We start from the raw sequence: 27,204 nt of genomic DNA on the forward strand, positions 1-27,204 counted from the left end.
TGCTGACTCAACAGACCTTCCACGATCGTAGGCAGCTTGTCAACCAAACACGTGAACAGCAACCACCTGACTAACAGCACAATATATGGAGTCTCCAGAAGTTAGCGCTTGGTTCACCATGCCGAGGTCTTTAGTTTCCAACCTGTTAGCAAACTATGGCTGTGAGTGACATTATAAGCACTGTGACTCCAACCAACAGCGCCAACATGCATACCTATGAAGACAAACGTTTGCCTTTAAGCTGTTTTGTATGCATAGCTGTTCAGAGAGTGATAGTTTTAAAACTGTCCAATTTACTAGCTGTAATGCTTAATTTTCATTGCCAACTCAATTGGACTTAGAATCGTGTAAGAGAGACCTCTCTGGTATGTCTGTGTGAAGATGTTTCCAGAAAGTTTTTACTGAGATAGGAAGACTTGACCAAAATGCTGATCCGTGGACCTGGCCCTGATGGAATAAAGATGAGAAAAGGTACTGAGAGCCAGCGTCACTGTCTCTGCATCATGACTGTGGACACGGTGTGATCCACAGTCCACACTCCATGGTCCACTGTGACCGTGTCCACAGTCATGATGTGATTAGATCATGACTGTGATGAACTGCAATCCCTCTAATACTGTGAGCAAAGGAAACCCCTCTTTACTTAAATTGCTTCTGTCAGGTATTTAATAACATCAACGATATATATACACACACACACACACACACACATATATATATATATATATATATATATATATATATATATATATATATAGAGAGAGAGAGAGAGAGAGAGAGAGGAAACTAACATAGCAGTCAGGCCAGCAAAAAAAACAACACAATTGAAAGTTTTTTTTTTTTTGGTTCTTTTTTTTCGGAGCTGGGGACCGAACCCAGGGCCTTGCGCTTACCTAGGTAAGCGCTCTACCACTGAGCTAAATCCCCAGCCCCGAAAGTTTTTTTTTAAAAACAGATTTTAAGGCTGGAGCAGTTGACCACAGCTGAGGAGCAGTTTGGATACAAGCGCCCACATTAGCAGCTAACAGATTCATGTAGCTCCAGGTCTGGGGCAGGGATCTGGCTGACACCTCTTTTTGTTCTCTCTCTCTCTCTCTCTCTCTCTCTCTCTCTCTCTCTCTCTCCTTCTCCACATAAAAGAAAACAAATCTGCTTTTTAAAGCACGTTAGCTTATCATTAAAAGAAAAACATTATAGCAACCTTGAAGTTGTCAAGGCAAAGGTCTCCTTTACCTGACAGTCCTATTCAGTAATTTGACTCCTTGAATGAACAGATTCAGTTGACACAGTGTGACATTTAGATAACATATTTTATTTGTTATATGTACATATTCAATAAAAGCACAGACATTTCTTTCCCTAGTATTACCAAAAACCTATCACCTGATGCAGATGATCTAAACATTCCATTTTTTGAAACATGATAGAGCTGGACTCCATTACTGACTGCTGAAAATATGCCCAGACAATATTTTGTAGTGCTTGGAAAATAGCTGATCCAAGTTCAAGTTGCATTAAACACATGAGTACTGAAGGCCTGCAGGAAAAGAACCCTGACTCTTTTGAGGTTGCCCGATCTAAGGTTGGCCACGTTTATGGCAAACCAAACCTCACGGGACTGATAAGGTAATAAACCCATGGATTAACAAGTGCGTTTCTGATGTTCTCTTTTAACACCTCGCTTCTTTTCCGGAGTGGAGATGTCAGAGTTCTCTAGAAAGGTTTGTCCTGAAGCCCCAAGAGGCTTTTGGTTCTCAACCCTACTCCTCCCTTTTCCTGGCTGGCGGTCTAATTCTGCCAGAGATGAATGTCTGCTGTGAGCTGGCTTGCTCTCTGTAAATATATTTTATTGAAAGGTGGCACACGAGGGGGAAAGAGGGAAGAAGGCCCAGTGGCTGCAGCTGCTCTTTCCTTAATGGGAAAATTCTCAAAACCTGTGTACTCTTTACTATATAAAGAATATATTATAAAAAGCTTTGCCCACTGAGCTGAGACCTGTATTCAGGATAAAAGTAACTGTGTGCTTTCTGAGAAGACCATGCACTGAAGGGTGAGTTTGGGGGTTAGAAGGAGAAGGGTCTGTTGTGGAAAAATAAAGAAGGGACAGAGGGACTCTGGGACGGGAGTGGCAGCACATACTTCTGTTAACGTTACTCTTGCTTCCCTTCAGTAGTGAGAGTGTTTCTAGCAACAAGGTCAAATCAGTTTACCAGGTGTGAGGCCTCCATTGAGCCTTCTGCACTGGACTTTACCATATTCTATCACTTTCTACTCCTGTGTTCACTGACACATTTCCTTATGACCAACATGCTTTTGATAATGGCACAAAAGGATGCGGGGCTAGCTGTGTGGTTTATGGGCTCGTGCTATGATGCCCTTACATCATCTTCATGTAGAAAAGACTTACATTCTACCTTTCCTGACCTGCTACTACCAAGAATGCTACAGGAATGGCATTAAAAGTAGTTTAATTCAACATATAATCAGTAAAATGGAAGACTAAAATCATGGGATCCCTTGAGGGATGAGGAAATTTGCATTATAAATATAGCACTTTACATCATTACTAATGATTGCTTGCCAAGGCCCAAAGGCCGAACCACTGAACTACTATACAATCTGGAAGGATCCATTTAAATCATTCAAAATACAGCCCATTCCTCAACACTGATTCCTGAACTCACTGGGTCTGAAAGTACAAGACAGAGAGAGAGAGAGAGAGAGAGAGAGAGAGAGAGAGAGAGAGAGAGAGAGAGAGAGAGAGAGGAGCTCAGTGGGTAAAGTGTTTTCATACATAAGCATGAAGCCTTGAGCTCAGATCCCCAGAGTCCATATAAAACTTGGCTTTTTGGTGTACATCTGTAATTCCAGAACGCTTACCGTGCAATGGAGGCAGAGACAGGAGGCTCCCTGGAAGCTCCCAGGCTAGCTAGTTTGCCATAAGATGTGAAGGACAGCACATCCTGTCTCCAAAAAAAATTTTTTTTAAACATCAAAAACAAAATAAAAATCAAAAAGATGGAGACCAAAGGCTGACACCTAAAACTGTCCACACGCACACTGCTCATAAGAATTCCATACAAAATCCCCCACCCACCCTCTTCTTTCAGGTTCTGCCCACACAGGCGCTGCAAATGCTTTTGTCGTTCCGAGATCCTTAAGTATTTGGATGTGTACCATGGACGTATCCATGTATCCATGTATCTGTAGTATTGGATATGTTCGCTTCCCTTTCTTCTGACAAGGAAAGGAATAAGAATTTAGACGTTGGCCCTAGCGACTACCTTTCAGAAGCATATGTAAATGGTTCTCCGAACCTCTGGCAAAACAGCCGTCCTTAGGGAAAAGGGAAACAATATTTACAGTAGAAGATGAAATGCGGTCTTGGTTTTGTTCAGATCCTCAGCTGGCTCGATCAAAAGGCAACTGCCTTGTTTTGTTCAAGCCACCACGGCAAATCTCTACTAGTGGGGAAAAACTTTTCTCGGCTCAGCGATAAGATTAAAATCAGCAAGCAATTTATTACAGAGTCTGCCATCCATCATGGGGACCATGAGCAATAATGAAGCATTCAAAATAAGTATTCACCCCAGATCTCTCTCCCCTCACAAACTTCTTCATTCCAATCTCTTCAATAAACTGCTAAGATTTTGCTCCTTGTCTTTTGGGAAACAAGCCGAGGAATGTGAAGATATCAATACCAGCTGCCACCAACCCGATGGTGCCGATTGCTCGGTTGGCCTAAAAAGAAATGAGAAACAAACAAACAAACAAACAAACAAACAAACAAACACATCTTAATCTAAAGATGGCAGTGTTGTCTTGCAGCTTTGGTTTGCTACATAAGCCAAAGAACTATTTTAACGTACGATGAATGTGTTTAAAAGTCCAAGGTCCAAATAAGTTAGGAATACAATTGTGATTTTTATGATTGTGCAAAAGATGCAAACACACGTCATTTTCTATTCCTGAACATTAAAGCTCTTGGCAGTGTCTAAGCTCATTATGGACATGGGTCCTGGCTGCTCATCATAATCTTCTGAGGAGAGAGGGAGGGAGTGTTGTGCTCTTCTGCAAAACATGGAGACTGCAAGTAAATGGTTCTACTGCCCAAGGTCATCATACCACCAAGATGTTTAGATGTAAGTCAAAACTTCATAGGGCTGGAGAGATGGCTTAGTGGCTAAGAGCACTGACAGCTCTTCCAGAGGTCGTGAGTTCAAATCCCAGCAACCACATGGTGGCTCACAACCATCTGTAATGAGATCTGATGCCCTCTTCTGGTAGGCATGAAGACAGCTACAGTGTACTCATATATAATAAATAAATAAATCTTTAAAAAAAATTCACAGATGCTTGTTTTCCCTATACAGTTTGATCCCGATCTCTCTCTCTCTCTCTCTCTCTCTCTCTCTCTCTCTCTCTCTCTCTCTCTCTTTCTGTGTGTACGTGTGTACATTTCTCTAACTAAAAGAGTCCAGGAGTATGATCTGTTACCTGAGCTAAGTAGCCATAATCTCTTATTTGATGGCTACAGTAAGCACATGTACTAGATAGTACGTGTCAACTTGAAAGTCGAGTCACCCGGGGAAAAGGGACACCAATGGAGGAATTGCCTCCTGTGGGCACATGGGGGGGGAGGGCATCTTGGTCAATGATTGATGTGGGAGGGCTCAGCCAGCTGTGGGTTGTGCCACTCATGGACAGGAAGTCCTGGCTTGTAGAAGAAAGCAAGGCAAGTGAGCCATGGAGAGCAGAGCCATCGAGCCGCTCCTCTGGTTTCTGACTCAGCACCCGTGCGACTTTGCACTCTAGCTTCCTGCAAATGTCTCCTGGAAGATGAAATAAGCATTCTATTTACCCCCAACATTAGCCATAACTCTAACCCTTCGGCCACTTTTGGACAGTGCTTTGTGACATGGAACCAAGTTAGTACGCTTTAAGAAGAGTCAATATTAGTCAACTGTCATGTCAAGTTGGTTTTCGTATAGACGGAGCGAGCCATTCTCAAAGTCAATTGTCCATAAAAGAGTTCAGTCACTCACGGCTATTAGAGTATTAATCGTCGTCGTGATGAGGGTAGCTAATGAATATTAATGGTTTTCGTGGCACTCAGCTAATATTTGCCTTGCATCCTCATGGGTTTGAGAGCAGTTTTATGACTGAAAAGTCATATTGAGATACTTTGGAGTCATCATAGACATCATTAAAACTCTGAGGTTCAAGAGTCATGGCTTTCAAATAAAGCAAACTTTTTTTGTGTGTCAAATATCTGGCAACTGCTCTTACCTAGGCAAGGTCACACTTGAGAGCTCCCTCTGTAAACCTCATACGCTTTTACTATGGAGCCTCTTCCTACATATTTCTGAAATGCTGTACGGTGTCCTCACTGCTGCTTCCCTGTTGCAAACTGGCAAGACGAAGGAGAATTTGCTCCTTATGTTTACAGCCTGTGTTCTCTTTGTTATGTAAGCCTGTGATCAGAAGGGAGTAGGCCTACAGCTGTGACTCCTTTCCTTTCCTAGTCAGCTTTAGCTGCCAACCTGACACAGCTTAGAATCACCTGTGAAGGGAGTGTCAGTTGAAGGATTGCCCTGTAGGCATGATGGTAGGGTACTGATATAGGATGGCCTAACCACCAGGATTGCATAAGAAAGCTAGCTAAGTATAAACCAGTCCAGGAGTCACAAATCAAGTAGGTTGCCCTGGCTGGACTTCTTGGATGTGAAGGGTACAGTGGTTTGAGAATGCCTAGTCCAAGGAGTGACGCCGCTTGGAGGTGTGGCCTTGTTGGAGTAGGTGTGTCCCTGTAAGTGTGAGCTTTAAGACCCTCATCGTAGCTGCCTGGAAGTCAGTCTTCTCCTAGCTGACTTCAGATGCAGATGTAGAACTCTCAGCTCTTCCTGCACCAGGCCTGCCTGGATGCTGCCATGTTCCTGCCTTGATGATAATGGACTGAACCTCTGAACCTGCAAGCCAGCCTCACTTAAATGTTGTCTACTAGTTGCCTTACTCATGGTGTCTGTTCACAGCAGTAAAACCCTAAGTCAAAGGGAGTTCTTTGATTGGAGATAATTTGTAGAATAGCATGTAGGACTGTCTCTGGGTAGTACCTGCTTGATCTTCTCTGACATCCAATAATGGACTGCAACCTGTAAGCCAACTCTTTCTTCCTCAAGACATTTCTGGTCATTACAACAGAATGAACCTGGAACTTTGCCTCTTTCTAACTCCCTCCTGCCAAATGTTTCCATGGAGAGAATGATCATGCAGACAACCTGGTCTTATCTTACAAATCCTATTTTCCTCTGTAATTGTACTTTTACGTATTTGGTAGTTTTATGCTTATGTTACCTATAATATTTGTAATCACTACCTAAATTATTTACTAAGAACATCACAAGGTGAGAGGCACACCAAGGACACCCAGAGACACACTTGATGCCACTACAATGAACACGTACGTGGTATCAAGTTGGAGACAAAGAGAAGGGTTGGTAAACTATGAAGAGAGAAGGCACTGGAAACTCGAGTAAGGAACAGCATGACGTGAGTAGCCTACACTGCCACCTGAGGCCATGCTGAGGTCTTGGCCCATGCACATTAAGACAAACAAACAAACAAAAAAGGAGGCAAAGAAATGCTATGTACATAAAATTCCCAAGAAGAATAAAGAGCAAGGTCAGAAGCCAATGAGAAGGTCTGACTCAAGGAAATGGGGCAGGAAGGGAAAACCTGAAAGTTCAATAAGGCAGCAAATAGAGTCAAATGAGAGCAGGTTCCAATCCTAGGAAAATGATAGGATCCCGTGCTTGGGGCGGCCCCCAGCGAGACACTTTCAGCTTCTAGAAACCCGAGGCATGGGAGAAATCTCATAAACATGAGGCTTAGAGAAGGGATATACTTGATCAAAGGGCAACACTATTCTAGTAAAGCCTCCTTCTGTGTATTTTCTCAAATACCAAGTGCGCTTTTCTGTCGTCTCATTCAAGGCAGCAAAATCTCATGGGAACTGGACAATCTCTTGGAGTTACATATCGTGGGAGCTGACCTACAGGCTTTGAAGTCTCACAATGGTCTTGGCAGAACTTCTACCCTATGGCTTATTCGGGATTATAAAATCACCAGTCAGACCCTGGATACTTACTCTTTTCAAGATCCTATGTTTGAAGGCCTCAGCAAAGGCCCTGTTATGAGGATCTGTGAAAACCCAGTGATAACAGGCCGAATAGCAGGCCCTGTGTGACTACAGAATTTATCAGTGTCTATTTTCTGAGACTCCACAACTGCAGCAATGCACTGAAGAGCAGGCATGATCTGTTTGCACACTGCCTTGTATGGCCTTATTAAAGGGCGTGGCTGTCTTATAGATAGATAATTTTAGGAGCTTATTTGAACTTTAACAATAAAAATGTTAGTTATGGAACTTTGAATGATATTAAAATTAAGCCACAGTCTGGATATTGGATATAGGCAAAGTGGTTGATAGGCCATCAAAAGGCAGCATATGACCTGATTCTGACTATGCGACACTCAACGAAGATAAGGGATGCATACAATGAAAAAGAATCCAATAAGTTATGTTGCCCAGGTCTAGGGTGAAGGGATGTGACTAGGTAGCACGTGGAATAATTTCAGTGTAGGGAAATTATCAAGTCCCCTTCCAGCCCAGATTTTAAGATGTCCAAGTATTAGTCTGTTTGATCTCTAACTTAACTGTATTTTTAACAGCCCCCTTCTCTGCCTTTTGGCATTTCCAATTTTTCTTGTTCTTTGCACTTTGGTTGAAGTAAGACCTTTACCATGACAGATAGGATTTTCACAATGTGAGAAACTTCTCGAACATCCTGAAGAAAACTCACCTGCTCTGACACTCCTTCTCCATAGCGGAGCAAGGTCACAAAATGCTCACAGTTGTTGACCAGTAAGTCATAGGTTACTTCCTGCCCAATCGCGAACTCTGACCGTTGTATCACTTCCTCCACAGGGAGAGGAGGGTAGGTCGTGTCGTACTTGTTATTTATTCTGTATGTGTCATTTCCCACAACATCCTTCAAAAGCTGCATTTTCACCAAGGCCTTTGTGCTGAACACAGACTTGGCACTTGAAAATGATGAGGGAATGCCATCTGTAATGAGAATGTTGATGGGCGGGGCTTAGCGATCTGATCCACAGAGTACCAATGACGTCTAGGAAAGAGGACTAGAGATGCGGGGGATCGTAGATTGCTCTTTTCTCCTTATGCAAGAAACTAGAAGTGTTCTCGATTACAGTACTATGTGAGAAAGAATACAAGGTGCATGAACTCCTCTGCTCTGTTCTTGGCAAGTAAGGCCTTTAACAGTTGGCATTATGAGAGATTTTTGCATACATTTCTAGCAAGGTATGGGTCAGGTTATTGACCAATTTGTCTAGTGTGCCTGCTTGTTCATAGCATCTGAATTCTTCCAAATGGATATCTTAGGGGTTAGCAGTGGCGTGTTCTGATTCTACGATCTAGCTGTAACTTCTTGCTTCTTCGTTCGCTTTCTCTTCCTCGGGCTTTAATGTAAGCCCACATTTCCTGCTGTAAAACCGCTAAGATTCTGCTCATCTTCTGTCATTTCCTCTGGCCAGCAAACTGATGTCCTAAACCTGAAGCTAACTTCAGTAGGTAAAACACAGGTAGGGCTTCATTCTATGTTTTCCCCGCCTGAACAACCCTTTGGGTCTCTTCTCTTCACCTGAGGTACCTCTATTGGGAACCATTGCCTAGATGGCCAGGACCCTTTGTATCTAGGTCTGATATGTCAATATCATGACTCCGCATGGCTTGGCATATTCTGGGACCTGTTCTCTCGCCTCACGTGCCTATCTTTTATGTATGGCCATCATAGTCCTATAACTACTAAGAGGGAGGGACTCTACATAAACTGACATGTAAATTTCTCTTTCAGTTATGACTAAAATTGAAATCTTTCTCCATTCTTCTATCTCTGTCTTCGCAACAGAGCAGCAACACTCATCAGTTTATATGGGAGACACTGGAAGTACACAGGAACAGATGTTGTATACACTGACGTATGTAATATTCTTTTTAAGTGGGGTTTTATGTCACATATTACACTTTAGAAATTTTTAAATATATTAAGACCATCTCCCAAATAGTTAAACATGTCCACAAATATGCTTTTAAAATTGCTATTATAGTTGCTTTATCTTATTATAGTTCCACCATTGCCTATTTCTACCCTCAACTGCCTGCCAGAGCCCATCACTGTATTACATCTTATTCTCGAGAAATGGAGTTGTGGCTCACAATGGGCCAATTTAGAGTCATTCTCCATGATTTCTAAACTCCAGTACACAGAGAGAGCAGATTAGCTCTTTCCTGTTGAGTCATAGAATTGTAAGAATGAAGCCTCAGCTTGTGAACTGTCTCTGTTTCCCTCCACAGTCAGAGAATGACAATGACAGGTGGGAGAGAAAAGATACTCGTGAGTCTAAACATCCTGACGTGATGCCATTCCTAACCCTGCAGCTGTCTGAGGCCAGCTCGACCCTTTCTGATGTAAGCCATGGACATGTCTTTTCCCTTGTTTGCTTGTGTCTGTTATGTACAACTCAAAGATTCTAACAGACACAGATACCTTATACCCAGTGGCTAAATTGTAATGTGCTTAACCGTTCTCTGTTGAAAATTAAGCCATTGTCTCGTTTTCTTAAACCATTAGAAATGAAATTTGCCCTCATTTTTAAATGTTTCCCCAGACTCCTGGAAGTAAAATTAGATGCAGAGCATAAGAAATATTTGAAAACTCAACGCATAGTGTGAAACTGGTTTTGTGAATGGCATTATCAGTTGCTATTTCTGTCAACCATATCCCTGTATTAATTTGCCTGGTCTCTGTCCTCCATACTGCATGTGATCATCCTATCCTTTGCTAATGAGATGAGTAGAAAATCAGTCAGTGTCTTAATCTATAACTTTCAGGTGGATTTAAAGCAGAAATGTCTGTTCTCTTCTTTTGCCGACTGTTTTCAAACTTCTCCCTTTGTGGCTTTTCTGTCTCTTGGCTTCTGTTCTTGGCTTTTGCTGTCTCTCCTCTGAGGTACCAGTTTCCTAGCTACAATGAAATTACTTTTGTCACATCTTTCAAGTCTTACTTCTGATGCTGCTTCCTTGCAGAACTGTCCTAATTGTAGCTCTCTCCTTCCCCATTCCTATCGTTCTAGATCCAGGGTCTTATAGGCAACCTTCCTCACTTGGATTTTCCACATCCTTCCTAACATATCTGATAATTTGCTCTTCCTTGCTCCCATTGCCTGTGAAAGTATAAGTACCAGTGTGTAGATATCTAAATAGCTCTGTAGCTGCAACACTGAGAGTAGCACTCATCCCATACTATACAATCTATCAGTAGCTGCTGAGTCAGCTGAAATCACCCACTTGTGTGAGACGTAAGGACATAGAGCTTAGTCATGTTTGGGGCCATGTCTCCCTCAGCTAGTCATTTATTTGTAATTAGGAATATTTAAGGTGGGGATTTTTAATTTTAATGTTATTTAGTCTGTGGAATCTTTTAAATAATGCTTTGGTCTTTGAATATCATTTTTTAAAATTAGTTGGACTTAGTTTCTGCATTTTTATCTGTTTTATGATTTTATTTTCTGTTCCTTCTAATTACAAAATAACTAAAAAGCTCCCAGGGGACCCTGGAAACAAATCTTACCTACAGGTGCAATGTTGATAACGTAGCCATCACCCAAGTACAGTGCCCAGTGCTGATAACAAGGACGGAACACTTCAATCAAGTCTCCTGGGTGGGGGTTGTGAGGATAGGTCAGACTGAAGCAATCGTTAACCGCCATCTGCAAGGACAGGCAGAAAGATGAGCTTGCTGCTAAGCTCACAGAATGATAGTCTGAGGAAGGGTTGCTTCCACAGTATCAGAGGGACAAAGGAATTACTGAGATGACCTCTGGTAATAACTCAGACTCACTGCTTTCTTTGGATGTGTGTGTGTGTGTGTGTGTGTGTGTGTGTGTGTGTGTGTGTGTGTGTGTTAGCAGCAAGGGGAGCTGGACCAGCTCTTGCATAATTCTCTACAGCAATGCTTTCTTACCATGACTATTCTTTAGATCTATAATTTGTTTGTGGAACTTCCTTTTGTACAAAATTTCAGTAGTATTAAGTATCAAAATATGCCTTGTTTGGAACAGGGAGGTGAAATAAAGGGAAAGCCAATGTATGGTTGTCTCACTATGCAAATCGTCTGAAACACATTCTAGAAAGTGTCGGTCCACTTTTGCTTCGATAGTGTGAGTAGTCGGGGGTCCAGATCTAAGATGTGAATTCTTTCAGGCTGTGTGCTGTGCGGTACAACTAAGGAGCAGAGGTGTGGGCGGATGGTGAACACTGTGAACACTAAAACATGTGAGAAGTATCCTGCAGCGCCAAAGTCACCTCACCACTTTATTTTAAGGAAAGATGGGCTACACGCCAGATGGACATCAAGCCAGACATCAGGTGCAATGCGGGCTCTGGACCATTTCTTCCAGGTTCAGAATGTGTTCTGTACTGCAGCATGTTGAAGACTCTAGCTTCCACCTGCTACATCTCTGATGTCTTTTGTCCCTGTAACCATGACAACCAGCCCCACCCCATCCCTCACTGTGATTCCAGAAACAGTGAAGCAGACAAGGTGCAAGATGGGGAAGCTCACTGCACTGGTGAACATGACCTGGAATTTCCAAGGTGGCAACATTTCCTCCTTCTAAATCAACACCATTTAGAAAGCACATATGTTTCTGACAGCTGGTCTTGTAGAGGTTACACTTTCTGTGTAGTCACAGAAAGAGAATAAGTCAGAAAGAGGACGTCATGTGCATCTCCACAATCAAAGGAAGAATAAGGGCTGCACACATGCTGAGGCTCTAGTTGACAATAATGTTCCTCACCATCTTGCCGTCTTGCATCTAGTAGGGTCCCCACCAATGAAATGCAAGTGCTAGAAACTTCCAACTCACTCACATGGTAGCATAGGCTAAAGACTTGGGATTACAGTTTTCCTTGCTTTCTTGGCACTGTAGAAATTGTTTTAAAAGCGAAACAATAATTGATGCTGGAAGGGTGTTTCCCTGAGTATTGGCCTGCTGTCTGTCGAAATCTTCAGTCATCACACTGTCACAGGAATGCAGCCAAATGTAAGCTGTCCGTTTGTTGAAAAATAACCACAAACCAATTATATAAAAGCACTAAGTCTACCCATCCTCTCAAACATGTTTGAGTCTTACTTAATATGGACGTTCACAATGTGTTCACTAACGGAGGGGAAAAACCAGGTAATATACTATGATGTAAACAAACATATTCTCTGGGAATAGAAATCAGCGAGCATACAACAGCTTGCAGAAGTCAAAGTCTGTCCTAGCCAAGCTTTTAGTAATAATTTCTATTTGAACAGGGAATATTTGGAAATGTAACATGCTTTTCAAAAAACGTTATCTCAATTAACTCTAACTGAAAACCTTCATTTCTATTTGGGTTTGTTCTGTTATTAGCCCGTTCTACAACTAAAAAGCAATCTTTTCAATTCCAACTATTGGGTACAACTTCCTGAATTCTACTTGCCACTTGCTGATTCTACTACTGAGCAGGTCACTCGGGCAGAGGCTCAGTTGAATGATTTTGAAGACAGGCATACAGATCTCTGACTTCAGCGTGGTCTACAGAGTGAGTTCCAGGACAGCCAAGGCTACCCAGAGAAACCCTGTCTCAGAAAACCAAAAACAGATAAGTCAGACATAATAATGTACACTGAGTTGGTTATCTCAGAAAACTATTGAAAGAACCCCTTGTGAATGGACTACAAGCTTTTATGAATACCTTGAAAAAACTGGCAAAACCTATTCAAATGGATGGGAAGATAGTATTGTTTTCTGTAGACCTTTAAATTGGATTGTGTTTTGTGTCTGATTTGGCCCTTGTTGTACCATTTAAAACAAGACGTATGGCTTAATGGAATGGGTGGTTTCACTGTAAAGAGTTAATATCTAACACACTTCATTCTCTAACATGTGTTAGCCACACAAAACCTATCATAGTTTATTTTTTAAAATTATAGAACAATAAGCACGCCATGTAAATAACCCCCAGAACCTAAGAGAGACCTCCGTGTTAGCATGTAAGGGGAAGTGTGGCTTCTCACACTGACCTCTTAGGTATCCTAGCAAGTTGCTACAAAACGGAATCTCAGAAACTCTCTAGTTCACCCTTTCCTAAACTTGGCTTCTGGGATCTCAGAATTTCTAGAAGTGTGGCTTAAATAACAGCCATCAGGTCCCAGTGCAAAGCCATTGTTTCTTTTTTCTTTTTTCTTTATTTTTTTTTTCGGAGCTGGGGAACCGAACCCAGGGCCTTGTGCTTCTCTAGGCAAGCGCTCTACCACTGAGCTAAATCCCCAACCCCCCATTGTTTCTTAAGATAAAGAAAAGTCAGGTGACAGCAGATGCTGGCGAGGATGTGGAGAAAGAGGAACACTCCTCCATTGTTGGTGGGATTGCAGACTGGTAAAACCATTCTGGAAATCAGTCTGGAGGTTCCTCAGAAAATTGGACATTGAACTGCCTGAGGATCCAGCTATACCTCTCTTGGGCATATACCCAAAAGATGCCTCAACATATAAAAGAGACACGTGCTCCACTATGTTCATCGCAGCCTTATTTATAATAGCCAGAAACTGGAAAGAACCCAGATGCCCTTCAACAGAGGAATGGATACAGAAAATGTGGTACATCTACACAATGGAATATTACTCAGCTATCAAAAACAACGAGTTTATGAAATTCGTAGGCAAATGGTTGGAACTGGAAAATATCATCCTGAGTGAGCTAACCCAATCACAGAAAGACATACATGGTATGCACTCATTGATAAGTGGCTATTAGCCCAAATGCTTGAATTACCCTAGATCCCTAGAACAAACGAAACTCAAGACGGATGATCAAAATGCGAATGCTTCACTCCTTCTTTAAATGAGGAAAAAGAATACCCTTGGCAGGGAAGGGAGAGGCAAAGATTAAAACAGAGACTGAAGGAACACCCATTCAGAGCCTGCCCCACATGTGGCCCATACATATACAGCCACCCAATTAGACAAGATGGATGAAGCAAAGAAGTGCAGACCGACAGGAGCCGGATGTAGATCGCTCCTGAGAGACACAGCCAGAATACAGCAAATACAGAGGCGAATGCCAGCAGCAAACCACTGAACTGAGAATAGGTCCCCTATTGAAGGAATCAGAGAAAGAACTGGAAGAGCTTGAAGGGGCTCGAGACCCCAAAAGTACAACAATGCCAAGCAACCAGAGCTTCCAGGGACTAAGCCACTACCTAAAGACTATACATGGACTGACCCTGGACTCTGACCCCATAGGTAGCAATGAATATCCTAGTAAGAGCACCAGTGGAAGGGGAAGCCCTGGGTCCTGCTAAGACTGAACCCCCAGTGAACTAGTCTATGGGGGGAGGGCGGCAATGGGGGGAGGGTTGGGAGGGGAACACCCATAAGGAAGGGGAGGGGGGAGGGGGATGTTTGCCCGGAAACCGGGAAAGGGAATAACACTCGAAATGTATATAAGAAATACTCAAGTTAATAAAAAAAAAAAATTTAAAAAGTTATTCAAAAAAAAAAAAGATAAAGAAAAGTGAACTCTGAAAATAATTTCAACTAATGAGAGTCCTATGTCATCTCACAACAGATTTTCAACAATTGGAGCTAGAGTAATTGAGTATCTCCAGTGGGAAAATACCCCACAATCACCAATAGACTTCAACTTAAATCTTATGTCACATAGAGACAGAAAGAAACACATACATACACACACACACGAATATGGAGAATATAGGAGAAAAGCCTTAGTATTGAGTTGGCAGAGTATTTATATTTACTCTCAAAAGTTTGGTCCATAGAATGAAGACTCGATAAACTGGATATCCTCTAAAATAAAATATTCACAGTGATAAAGTGAAGACAGAATCAATTACATGTCTAGAACCCTCAGTATGGGACTGGAGAGGCAGCTCAGTGGTTTCAGAGCAAGTGCTGCTTGGAGAGTTCAGTTCCCAGCATCTACATCAGGTGGCTCAGAACTGCCTGGAATGCCAGCTCCAGAGGATCTGATCTCTCTCTCTCTCTCTCTCTCTCTCTCTCTCTCTCTCTCTCTCTCTCTCACACACACACACACACACACACACACACACACACACACACACAGACCTGACCTCTGTGCACACTACACTCATGTGCACAAGCCCACCCCCACCTCTCCACACACATAACTAAGAACAATAAATGAATAAATACATTCAACAAACAGAACGTAAGAAGAAATGACGCCTTTCATATTTCAGAAATTACACGGAAGTCCGACCAGCTATGCTTTACATTAGGGAAATGTAAGTTAAAGCCACAACGAAACATGACCGCATGCCCCTCGTCTCAAGTGGAACAGAGAGGTGACGTCATGGGCCAGCAACAGTGTAGAGCCCTTGCCAGTGGGAGTGCAAAACGGTACAGCCACACTGGGACAGTTTGTCAATATCCTCACCTTCGAGCCTTGTTTCCAAGATATGATCCCGCAGTTATATCTTTAAGCCCTTGAAGACCTTAAGGAGCTAGGTCAGTGAAGACTTACGTTTAACCAGAATTGATTTCCACTGTTTATAAGTGACTTTATTCCTAATAGCTTCAAATAATTCAGCTGACCTTCGATGGGAGAATGGCAACAAACACCTCAATATTCAAGCTAGTCCAATAGATGTGCTCAACACATGGGAAGGACCTGGGTTTGGTTTTCCAGTTCTAGAGCATCTGATACTTCGGTCTCTACAGGCACATAAGTTCCCACAGGTGCACGCACGGGGACATTACGCTTTTAAAAAATAAAAGTTAATAATCTTAGAAAGGCTAATAAATCTTTCTAAAAGTAAGAGTTTCTTATTTAAATATATATATATATACATATATATATATATATATATATATATATATATATGGGGGCTGGAGAGATGCATCAGTGATTAAGAGCACTGGCTGCTCTTCCGGAAGACCCAGCACCCATATGTCAGCTCACAGCTGTCTGTGACTCTAGTTCCAAGGGACCTGACACCATGACACAGGCAAAATACCGTTGTACATAAAATAAATAAATCCTTAAAAGTAAATAGAATAAATAAGTAGAATAAAAGGAAGTGCCCAGTATTTGCTCCCCTTCTACAAAGAACAACCAGAGTCGTCTATGTAGAGCTGCATTTAGAGGCCAGTGGAGATGAGGAAGCATTGGGAATCCTCGCAGTAGAGACTACAGCCCAATGAAACTCAGAAACCTGGGACCCTAGCAAGGGAAGCAGAATACCCCAGCATCTGCCACCCCAGCTCCACTCTTCCTTTGGGAGGAGTGAGGTGACAGAGAGAATTCCAGCAAGTTCCACCCATGTGGATGCTAACAATCGTAGCTACTGGATAGTCAGCTTGAAGCTCATTTAGATTAGCAACCTGAACTTTGCAAAGCCTGGCTTTGGGAGAGGGTTCCTAGGGAAGGTTCAGGGTATGGTGACCGGTACCTATCTTGAGAAGTGGGCTACTGTAGCCAGGAATCAAAAAAAAAAAAAAAAAAAAAAAAAAAAAAAAAAAAAAAACAACAACAACAACCCTACATAGTCAATCTCCTGTATTACACAAACACACCTCAGCCCTGGCTCAGCAGATAGCTGACTCTTGAATCTACCATGGCCCAGCAGGGTGACTGTGCCTAACTTGCTGGATGCCCTGCTCTGTAGGGGGTTGGTGCTAGGAGATTGGAAGTGTTGCCTCTGAGTACCAGGAGACCAACACACTTGCTCTCTGAGACCCAGGATATATAGTTAACCACATGTGGAACAGGGCCAGTGGTATCAAGACTGACACATGGTTCCCACAGCCCTTTCCCCAAGACCTGTATTCCAAAGCCTGTTATGAATAAGGTGGGGAGTTGACCCCCATGACTCCCAGACATACAGGGGCCAGGTCATACCTCAGCCATACACTGCCAAGCAGAACCTGCTGAGAGAAATGCACTCATCTCTACCCCCTGGTTCCACTCAGTGGCAGGGACAGTCGTTGAAGCAGCAAAGAGAAAAAACTGGAGTTCTTACTGCCGTCTGGCTGCCATCTGGTTCACTCTGAATTTAATGCCATTAGGACTGGGCAGGAATACCCCAATAGGAGTGCAGTGGGTCCCACTACAAGAATCCTGGCCACCACAAGTAGTACAGTAGGTTCCAGTCCTGGCTACCACAAGTAGAGGCCCTTGCCAGTAGCAGAATAGTTGGACGGAACCGTCATCATCTGATGCGGCCGCCATGGAACTAGTAGGAGTAACCGTACATTGAGTACCCCATGCCCTCTGCTGTAAAACAGCACACCCATCTGAGCTGCTGGAGTATCTCCACTCTCAGGGCACATGGAAAGTGCAGTCTGAGATGCTGCCACACTGTGTATCATGTCCAAATTTATAAATGACAGGCGTGGGAATTATAGGGAAACTATACTGCAATACTCAGCTAGAATCAAAATTAACATCACAGGACAAACTGACACTCCAAGACACATCTTCAGAAGAAAGATACTTACTAAGGGCACCTCTTAAAAGTGATAGAGGCACTGGTCCAGCAAATGCACAAATCTCAAGGTAGGGGTAACAAGCAATGTGAAGAAGGGGTTAATGGGACATTCCCCTAAAAGAACATAATAGTTCTCTAGCAGCAGATTTCTAAGAAAGTAAGATAAAGGTCTCAAAAATGATTATTAAAAATCTCAAGGGTATCCTCAAAAACCCAGATTTACAGTTAGATGAAATTAGGCAAACATTGTAGCATAAAAATGAGAATTCAGCAGAGAGACTGAGGCAGAAATCTGGGAAGTGAGAAGGTCACTGAATCAAATAGAATATAACCCAGGAAAGCCTCGACAACTGGCTGTACTTGACGGAAGAAATAGTATGTGAATTTGAAGGTGTGTGTGCGTGTGTGTGTGTGTGTGTGTGTGTGTGTGTGTGTGAGTGTGTGTGTCTGTGTATGTGTGTGTGTGTGTGTCTGTGTATGTGTATGTGTATGTGTGTGTATGTGAGTGTATGTGTATGTGTTTGTGTGTGTGTCTGTGTATGTGTGTGTATGTGAGTGTGTGTGTATGTGTGTGTGTATGTGTGTGTGTATGTGTGTGTGTGTCTGTGTGTGTGTCTGTGTGTGTGTCTGTGTGTGTATGTGAGTGTGTGTGTGTCTGTGTGTGTGTGTCTGTGTGTGTGTGTCTGTGTATGTGTGTATGAGAGTGTATGTGTATGTGAGTGTTTGTGTGTGTGTCTGTGTCTGTGTATGTGTGTGTATGTGAGTGTGTGTGTGTCTGTGTGTGGGTATGTCTGTGTGTGTCTGTGTGTGTGTGTGTATATGTGTGTGTATGTGAGTGTGTGTGTGTGTGTGTGTGTGAGAATAACAGAAAAGATTAACATTAAAGGCACAGAAAATCCATCCAGTGAGAGCATTGCTGAGGACTTCCCTCAAGTCTTGAGGAATACTCATCTGCACGACACTTGTCTAAAACTCAACTCAAAGTGGGACAAGGACCTGAATATCAGACCAGATGTCACAGAAGAAAACACAAGAGGTATTTCAAGACATCGACGGATATAATGATTTTCTGGATGGGATTCCCCACGGCATGGGAAACAACAAAAATAAGCAAGTGTGATTACACAGAACTAAAACCTTCCAAACAGTAAACACTGAACAGCATGAAAAGACAGCCCACAGGATGGGAGAAAATATTTGCAAACTATGTTTGGCAAGGAGGGGCTGCCATCCAGGATATATAAAGAATTTAAAAGAACTCAGTCTAACAAAACAAGTACACAAAATAAGCCAGACACAGAAAGGCAAGTACTGCGTGTTCTTTCTCATGCAGAAACTTAAAAAGTTTGAACATTAAATAATGTGCTGTGCTGGTTGGGAATGGCACTGGAGGGAGAGGCTGAATCTGTCCAATGCACACACTGCACAGATACAGAAATATAACACTTTTGATCTGTACATTCCTTACTTGTCAACAAAACCTGAATCAGAGAATTATGCCGAGTGAAAACAACAAACAAACAAACGCAAGGTCGGAAGGTTGTGTTCTTTGTGGTCCTACCTGTGCCCTTATTACGATGACAAAATTACGAACTTAGTGGATAAATGGTGTTCTCAGGGGTTAAGAGAGTGACGGGAGGGAAGGGGCAGCATGGCTGCAGGATGGACACGGCAAGGATTGGAGTGGTGGCTTTGTAAGCTGATTGTAGAGACCAATTGAGTTCATGCCAGGTTCAAAGTCACACAGGCACTGAGTGACACATCCGAGATTCAATTTCAAGTCTATCTTCCTACGCCAGTTTCATGCTCTGTTATACCACTGAATATAATTAATAATTAATCAAAGGAGGTGCCGGCTAAAAGTCATGGCATCTTCCCCTCCTCTCAGACATCCCTTAGAGGGAGAAGCTTCAAAAGCACAGAAATATCTACTTCATATAAACGCTTGGCTAATGAACAAATGGATCCTCGCTCTGGAGTCCCTATTTCTCCAGGTGATGCTAGACCCATCTGTATGGTTCCCAGAACCACACATTAGGCGAAGAGCTACAAACGTTTACCTAACAGCTCATGTGCACAGAATCATATAATGTACAACGAAGGCCAGCACAAACATAGCACTCAATACTGTACAAGGATTTCATTTTTCAATTCTGAAAACGGACTGCTCTGTTTATTACACTATTTCAGATGCATCTGGGGATGCATCGAAAGAAATAAGTGTACTGCTCAGAGACGGTTATAAGGACATTTCCTGAGTGCTATTCGTGTCTATGAGGCTGCCAATGCGGCGGGATACCCAGGAGAGCGTTTAGCTGACGACCTGCAAGAATACTCCTGAAGTGTGAAACGTGCACTACTGATTCTAGCTTCCCAGCCTCCAAGAGCCTCCCAGTTCGGTTTGGATGGGTTCCCATTTCCATCCACAGCGGTGGTGCTACACCAAGAGGAGAGGCTTCTGTGACGCCGGATATCTAGACTGACTTGGACTCAGATCCTGGAGCCTTGTGGATCCTTAATCCAGAAGTTTACCTGAGAGCTTTCACTCTGGGACAAATTCACCATAAACCATAGCATCAAAACCATGCTAGGCGTTGTTGCTTCCTAGGCTCCCCGGTACCGACTCCATCTTTTTTTTTTTTTTTTTTTTTTTTTTTGGTTCTTTTTTCCGGAGCTGGGGACCGAACCCAGGGCCTTGCGCTTCCTAGGTAAGCGCTCTACCACTGAGCTAAATCCCCAGCCCCATACGGACTCCATCTTAATCTTGGCTCACCCTCTCACCCCACCATCTCTCGGTCTGCCACAGTGACACCTCCGGAGTTTCCCTGAGGCTCTCTCATTTTTCCTCGCTCATTCCTTTCCTGAACATGTGTCAGTAACTGGTATCTGGGGACCTTCTCCACTCTCCCAGTTGGAGGGCTGGTTCTTGTTTATCTCTAGACATCGTTTCTAACAGAGTGTGTGGCACAAATGCCTGCCTACTTAATATTAACTGAATACAGGAACCAAGAATTTGAGACCTGTTCACAGTTTTCCAGAACACGAGTCGTAATCATACTACTAAACGCCAAGATAATATCACTGTCCACGGTTCCAAGATCTAAGACAATATGGCTACTTTGTTAGTCACTTCAGTGAGAAGAACAGAGCTGAGAAGTCTGCTCTGCCCAGTGGATTAGGTTTCCTGTATCCTTTCCGCCACTCAACAGTGTCCTGGTCTTGGAAAGCAAGAGTTTCTTGTTCCTCTGGTCTCTCCATTTACAAAAAGAGCAGGCTGGAGTTTAGTCAGGTGCTGTTTCCCTTTTGAACTTTCTGACGGATAGAAACAAGGTTGCCTAGCACCTAGAGCGCTTCCCCTCCCTCCCCAACGCACCTCCCTGCTCAAGCTGGGTTGTCTTAGTGCCCCAGAAGGCAGTGGCGGGCTTCCTGGGTTCTCCACCGGCTCCCTGCGGCGCCGCTAGCAGACTCTGGGTGACTCCATCCGCAGCACCCTGAGGCCAAGGCCACCGCCAAGGCCACCACAGCCGCCCTCCGCTGCGTCAACGCCAGCGTCCTCACGCGCCGCGCCACGCCACTCCTGCTCCCTCCGCGGGTTCCTGGCGCGCGCCAGCCAGATTGCACCGCCGGTCTCTGGCCCCGGACTCCAAGTCTTTGAACCTCGCCCCAGACCCACACCCTTCCTGCCACCCAGATCCTCCACCCATGCATCAGGTATCAGATCTCCGGATCCTCAGTGCACACAACAGGATCGACCCCCACCCCCACTTGCAAGGAGTCCCTATCTTGGGGACCAGTCACCTGACACTGAAGCCCTCCAAGCTGGCTGAAGCAGACACACTAATTGTCTGGTCACAGCTCAGCCCCAGTCCAGTGCCTGCTTGGTTTCATTCTCCCAGCAACCAGGACCTTGCTGCGACAAACTTATATAAAATATATTTAACAGACTCTGGACATGCTAGGTGCTACAGCTTTAAGATTGGCTTGTCTTGTCAGGCCGGGTGCTACAGATTTTAGGCTGGCTTGGCTTGTGCAGAGCCCAGAAATGTTTATGTATAGTTGTCATGGATACACAATATACCACGTTCAAGCTGGATGCTGATTCCTTATGGGACAAACATTTTTTTTTTCCTCCCTTTGCTCTGCACCCCAAAGAAACATCTCCGTCTTTGGCTCAACAAAGAGTGGGAGATGTGTTGCTTCAGAAAAACCAATGACTCATACACTCCTGCGTGGGTGCACACAAAATTGTCCCTCTTAGAATGACCCAGAACCCAGGAGCCAGAGAGGACACACTGACAAAAATCAGCATAAGCATGGAGGGGAGGAGGATGAGATAGGGAAAATGGGGATCCAAAATTACCTGGCTTGGGATGGGAAGGAGCTGGCCCTTCATTAAGAAGCAGAGGCAGAGTTCCCTCCCTTGTCCTGACCTGAAAAGTCCTGGATCTAGACAGATAGGTCCTTTCTCAGCTTGACTCCTGACTCATAACACAGCGATCCTGCCTTTTGAGGCCAGACAGACCAACCAGGCCAAGACCAGCAAAACAGCCACTGAGGTTAAAAATAGAGCTGTGGATGGCGAGGATCCTCTTTCTCCGGGCTTAACAGAGTGCCCAGGAGCTCCAGCAGGCTACATAGGCAAAGAGGGGCAGACTCTCAGTGAGCTTTTCTGAGAGCTACACGGGAGTCTGCTAAAACTACTCTTGGTCTAGATTTGTGCACTGGTAGACATCGGATTTCAACCGAAAGACACCTCCACGGAACAAAAGCTTGTTAGCGGCTAGGTTTGAAGTGACGGTCACATGGGGAAAGGCAGCTGCTTTCATAAGGGTTGTGGATGTGGATCGGTTTCAGGGATCTGCAGCTCAGGGTCCCAGGTGACGCTTTCTAATCAGAGCACTCAAAAGGCATCAGAAGCATCTGGAACCTTCAAATGACATTGTGGGTAAGAGTACTTGAGAGGTTGTAGGTATGCTCTTCATGAGTTAGTGTTTTTTCCAAATCTCCCATTTGATGCATATTTAGTTATAAACTGAATCTGATAGGCCCTTCAAGCACCTTTCCTGGAGGAAACACATAAACATGTATTTGCCTGCGTCCCTCAGCCTTTCCAATTGAGTCATCACAGGAGGAGGTGGTATATGATTTTATACCGGAGAGTTAGTGCGAGCATTTACAAAGCCATCCTGCTTATGAGCTACATTTATTACGTTTGCCAGGTTAATTTGTTTTCTCTAATCGGACACTTAATCATCCAGTCTCCTTCTGGCATTACGGATTCATGAGTGTCAACCGAGGAGAGTTGCTCAGTCAGGGCAAGATGATAAATGATCGCTCCATTTTGGGGGTATTTGTGACTAAGTGCTTCATAATAGAATTAAGATGAAGTAAATCTCATCATTTTCGTTCTAGATCCCTGCCAGGTGTGGGGGGAAAATGCATCTGGCCAAATGCAAAAGCAATGCTACCAGTGAACGGGATTACAGGTGAGACAAAGCTTGGCGTACAGGACAGAGAGTTCGTTCTTCTTCACCCCTATATGGTGGGAGATGGGAGAGAGTTGACCATCCCCTGGCATGATCTGAGTGAGCTGCACAGAATTACCATTTCCAGAATGCAAGGGTGAGCCCCGGAGAGTGAATGACAACAGCGTGGACTCTCAAAAGCTATAGTTATGCACCATACAGATTGGGCCAGATGTTCTGTTTCACCCAAATAAGCAGCTACTGGCTTTCCTTCTTTGGTTGGGTTTGGCTTGGTTTTTGTTTTGCTATTAGAGTCAGAGCCTGGTTGGGTTGGAAAGGTTGGAACACGGAAATGACCCCAACGGATACGATTTCATCCCCTCTTTTACTGAATAAATGCTAAGTCCACATCTGAGCAACAACTCTAGGAGAAAGTAAGATCCATTCAACGTGTGAAGACAAAACCCAATTTGACATGTGTGGCATTAGATGGAGACCTCCAACCATTTACACACCACATACATGTATTGTGTGTGTGTGCTTCTTATAATTAGCAAAAATATTCTCATTATTTTGTGTTGCTTGATTCTCTCTAATACACCTCTAGCTCCTGGGGTTCTGGCTGTTGCTGAGAGACATAAATCTCTGAGCCAAGAGTCTCCTGGGGCCAGAGTTCTCAGTTCTGAGTCTCCCCGTATCCAGAGTCCCCCTTCCATTGTACAGTGAAATCAAAACCTCAGGCTGATTTACTTATGGAATGGTTCTGGGATTTAAGCCAAATCCCAGGACAAAACACATGTGTCACCCCTGAGCTACACAGGATTCTACAGCCTTGCTTTTGTGTTAAAACTAATAATGATAATAATAACAACGATAAACAGGTTAACAACTGCTATCGGGGATATTTTTAAATAGTTAGAAGCAAAAATTTAAATGTTCTTCCCACAAAGAGATAAATGAATGGTATTGTGGCAAATATTTAATTTAATCGGGGGTTTCTACCCTGCCCTGGATCACTTAGTACCCGGATTAAAAAAAAAAACACAAAACCTTTATATTTATGATAAGCCTTTAGCGCACCAGAGCTGGGCACAATCTATCCTCTATGCTATTATGTCTACTCCCCTGCTGATAACCCTGATATGTGTCTTGCCATGTTCTGCTGGGCCACACTTACTCCTACTGGCCAGCCCTCATGGCCAATTCTCAGGATCCCTTACCCCCTGGGGTCTTCTCTCTCCACCTTCTCCCTTTTCTCTTGAGGTCCTACCTTAGACTCTAAGTCCGGGAATCAAAACTCTGCCTATCTCTCTTCTGCTCAGCTATAGGTGGTAGACATCTTTAGTCAACCAATAATTTTAAATTAAGGAGCCAAGTTACATAGCATCACTTGGTGTACATGAGGATTTTTCTCATCCCTGAGACAAGCAGATCTTGGGGGTCGGTATTTAGCATTACAGTACATAGCAACAGACCAAACCTCGACAGAATGAGGTAGCACCCATGTGATTATTAAAACCTTATTGTGTACTCCACAAAGATGTTTAAGTATCTGTCCATTAAAAAAACAAAAACAAAAACTAACACAAAAAACGTCTAGAACCTGGGGTAAACTAAAATATCTCAATAATTAAATTAAAATGAATAAACACTGTATATACTGAAGACAATCTTCTCAAAATAAGAAGGTGCAGAGAGCTCTTGGTGCTGCTTCTAGAAATTTGTCAAGCTTTTGTCACTGGGCTCAGACAAGGAAGTAGGCTCAGATAAGAATAGTCACATTTGGGCTCAAACAAAGCGCAAGGTAAACTCTGCTGCCTGGCTTTGATCTAAGAACTGACGGTGTCTTTTGGACGCACCTAGACTGATACAAACGCAGACTGGGAAAAATAAAGGTGCTTGGGCCTCAGCTGGCTGGGTCGTGCTACAGTGTTGTCTAATTGTCTTTTTCTTTTCAATCCTCACTCCTCCCTTGAGACCCTGTAGACTGACTGAGCCAGTCTGGTCAAAAAGGCTTGCACAAATACAAGACAAAAGCTGGCTTGATACCTGGTCTTTGTAATGACCTCATGCTTTACACAGATAGTTTCTGGGAGTAGGTAGTGGCTGCTAGTTATATGAGCACATGAGTTAAAACAGTCATTTAAATAGTTCAAGCCTGCCCCTCTCCCTTCAGATGATGCTATGAAAGTCAAAGGTCTTTTGTTTTGTTTTGTTTTGTTTTGTTTGTTTATTTGTTTTTGACTCATCAAGGGAAGGACTTCTCAGCGTTCAAATTGCTCTCCTCGGTCTACATTGTAAGCTCTGGGTCCCAGTGATGGGGACTAGACATCTGTGCCCTTACTTGTTCCTAGTTCTGATGTCTTGGAGACAGGGCTTCCAGGGCTGGGCTGGTGGGAAATGACTAAGGGAATCAATCGTTACATTGGCCAACTGAGGCAATTCTCAGAGCAGTGAAGGGCTGGCTACCAATCAGGGCAATTTCGTGAAATCTAACTTGGAGGTACAGAGACAGTCAGCAAATGGAAAGAATGATGTGGAAGCACCGTCTAGAGAAGTAGCATGCGTTCTGCTTGGGGAAAGCCCTGGACAGTACAATGGAAGGCTTAAGTTCTAATCCCAGCTATGTCCCTCGTTGGCTATAGGACAGGGGCGCGTTCCTCAGGTCTACTGAACTTAGGCAACAATGAAGTGGGGGAATGATGACATAGCCTATTGTCTTCCCACATTTGCGAATGGGTTTTAAAAACATAAAAAGCTTAACATATGTAAGAAAACCATAATTGCTCAATAAAACAACCCAAGGGTGGCCTTGAAAACAATGCTTACCTTTCACCATTTATGGAAAGAAAAACATCTATAATAGAGCCATGATGTTCCTACTCCTGCTCTTCCTTCCCCTTTCCAGTTTAAAATACAGAATAAGCTATCTTCCTTATCAAGTGCACCATTTATACACTATAAATATGTCACTTAAAAGGTATATTGACAATGCAGTTAACCTTTTTTGTCTTTTATTGGTCTTATAAATAAAAGCACACCACTGCAAGAATGCCACAGATGGAGATGTAGACTTGAGCCTAGGGGAAAATCATTCTAGGTGGCAGGCAAAAGGTAATTTTGACTGGCCCCCTATAAAATCCAAATTTCTGCACAAAATCCTAAAGCACGAGTGTTTACAGGACTCTTGGTGACAAGAAAAGCCATAGTAAATGTGCATTGGCACTAAAATTCATGTATCCATGGAAACCTGTGAAGTTCCAGAGCTCATGAGCTCACAGCCTCCAGTATTAATCCTTGGGCTGAGGGGATCAGGGTGCTACTGCACGATGGAGGGCTGACAGATTGCTGAGAGCTCCTTACACAGGCACGTATTGGCTTGTTTTCTTCTGCTAGATGTAATTATGGGGAAAATATAGAGATCTCAGCCATCAATGAGAAAAAAAATGTTTGTTTACACATTCTTACATCCTAGAATATACTGTATTCAACTGAGTTTTAATCAGAAAACCTTTGATAGGCCAGCAGCGGCCGGCCTCCTCCCCCATCTTTGGCCACATCAGAATGTCTCAGAAGTTTCCCGTGTGAACAGATGTGTGTGTTTCTTGAACAATGAAAGAAAGTACCACAAATGTTATACTGATTCTTCTTGGCGATTTAAATGTAATCCCTCCCAGTGTATCCCCTTCCTGTGTATCTCTTTCGAAGCAAACTGCACAGAAATACCAGACGGTGGGGTGGTCAGAAGCATCACCTGTAACTGAAGCAGTTATTAAAAAAAAAATAAGGACCAAGCTTCTAATGAGGTAATGCGATGCTATTCACAAAAGCCTAGTTATGTAGTGCTATACTTTTCCCATTTTCCTTCCATTGACTAGTCTTGAATTTTTTTTTTCACATAACTTGGAGATGATTGACACATGGAAACATGTAAAATTGTTAGTGGGCCTTTAAAACACTTTATTTTATCCTTTCTGAAACTTGTACCTGTTAACTTTCTGTCTAAGTTCCACCCACAGTTAGTTCCCTGGCAGTAGCCAGGCATGCTCCGCCCTGTAGTTACCTGGCAACAGTCAGGTATGCCTGACTCTATAA

At 43.3% G+C, this 27,204-nt stretch overlaps 1 protein-coding gene across 2 annotated transcripts; it reads right to left on the reverse strand.

Annotated features, from left to right (window-relative positions):
- Nucleotides 1–1,292: 1,292 nt before the first annotated feature.
- On the reverse strand, nucleotides 1,293–22,092 carry Plaat1 (phospholipase A and acyltransferase 1). 2 transcript variants are annotated; one of them, NM_001105871.2, is given in 4 exon segments: nucleotides 1,293–3,741; nucleotides 7,863–8,128; nucleotides 10,713–10,851; nucleotides 21,018–21,167. In NM_001105871.2, coding segments are annotated over 3 exon segments (504 nt in total). In that variant the 5' UTR covers nucleotides 21,018–21,167; the 3' UTR covers nucleotides 1,293–3,642.
- Nucleotides 22,093–27,204: the final 5,112 nt, after the last annotated feature.

Source organism: Rattus norvegicus, chromosome 11 (genome assembly GCF_021556685.1).
Source record: "Rattus norvegicus strain SHRSP/BbbUtx chromosome 11, alternate assembly SHRSP_T2T, whole genome shotgun sequence".
NCBI lineage: Eukaryota > Metazoa > Chordata > Mammalia > Rodentia > Muridae > Rattus > Rattus norvegicus.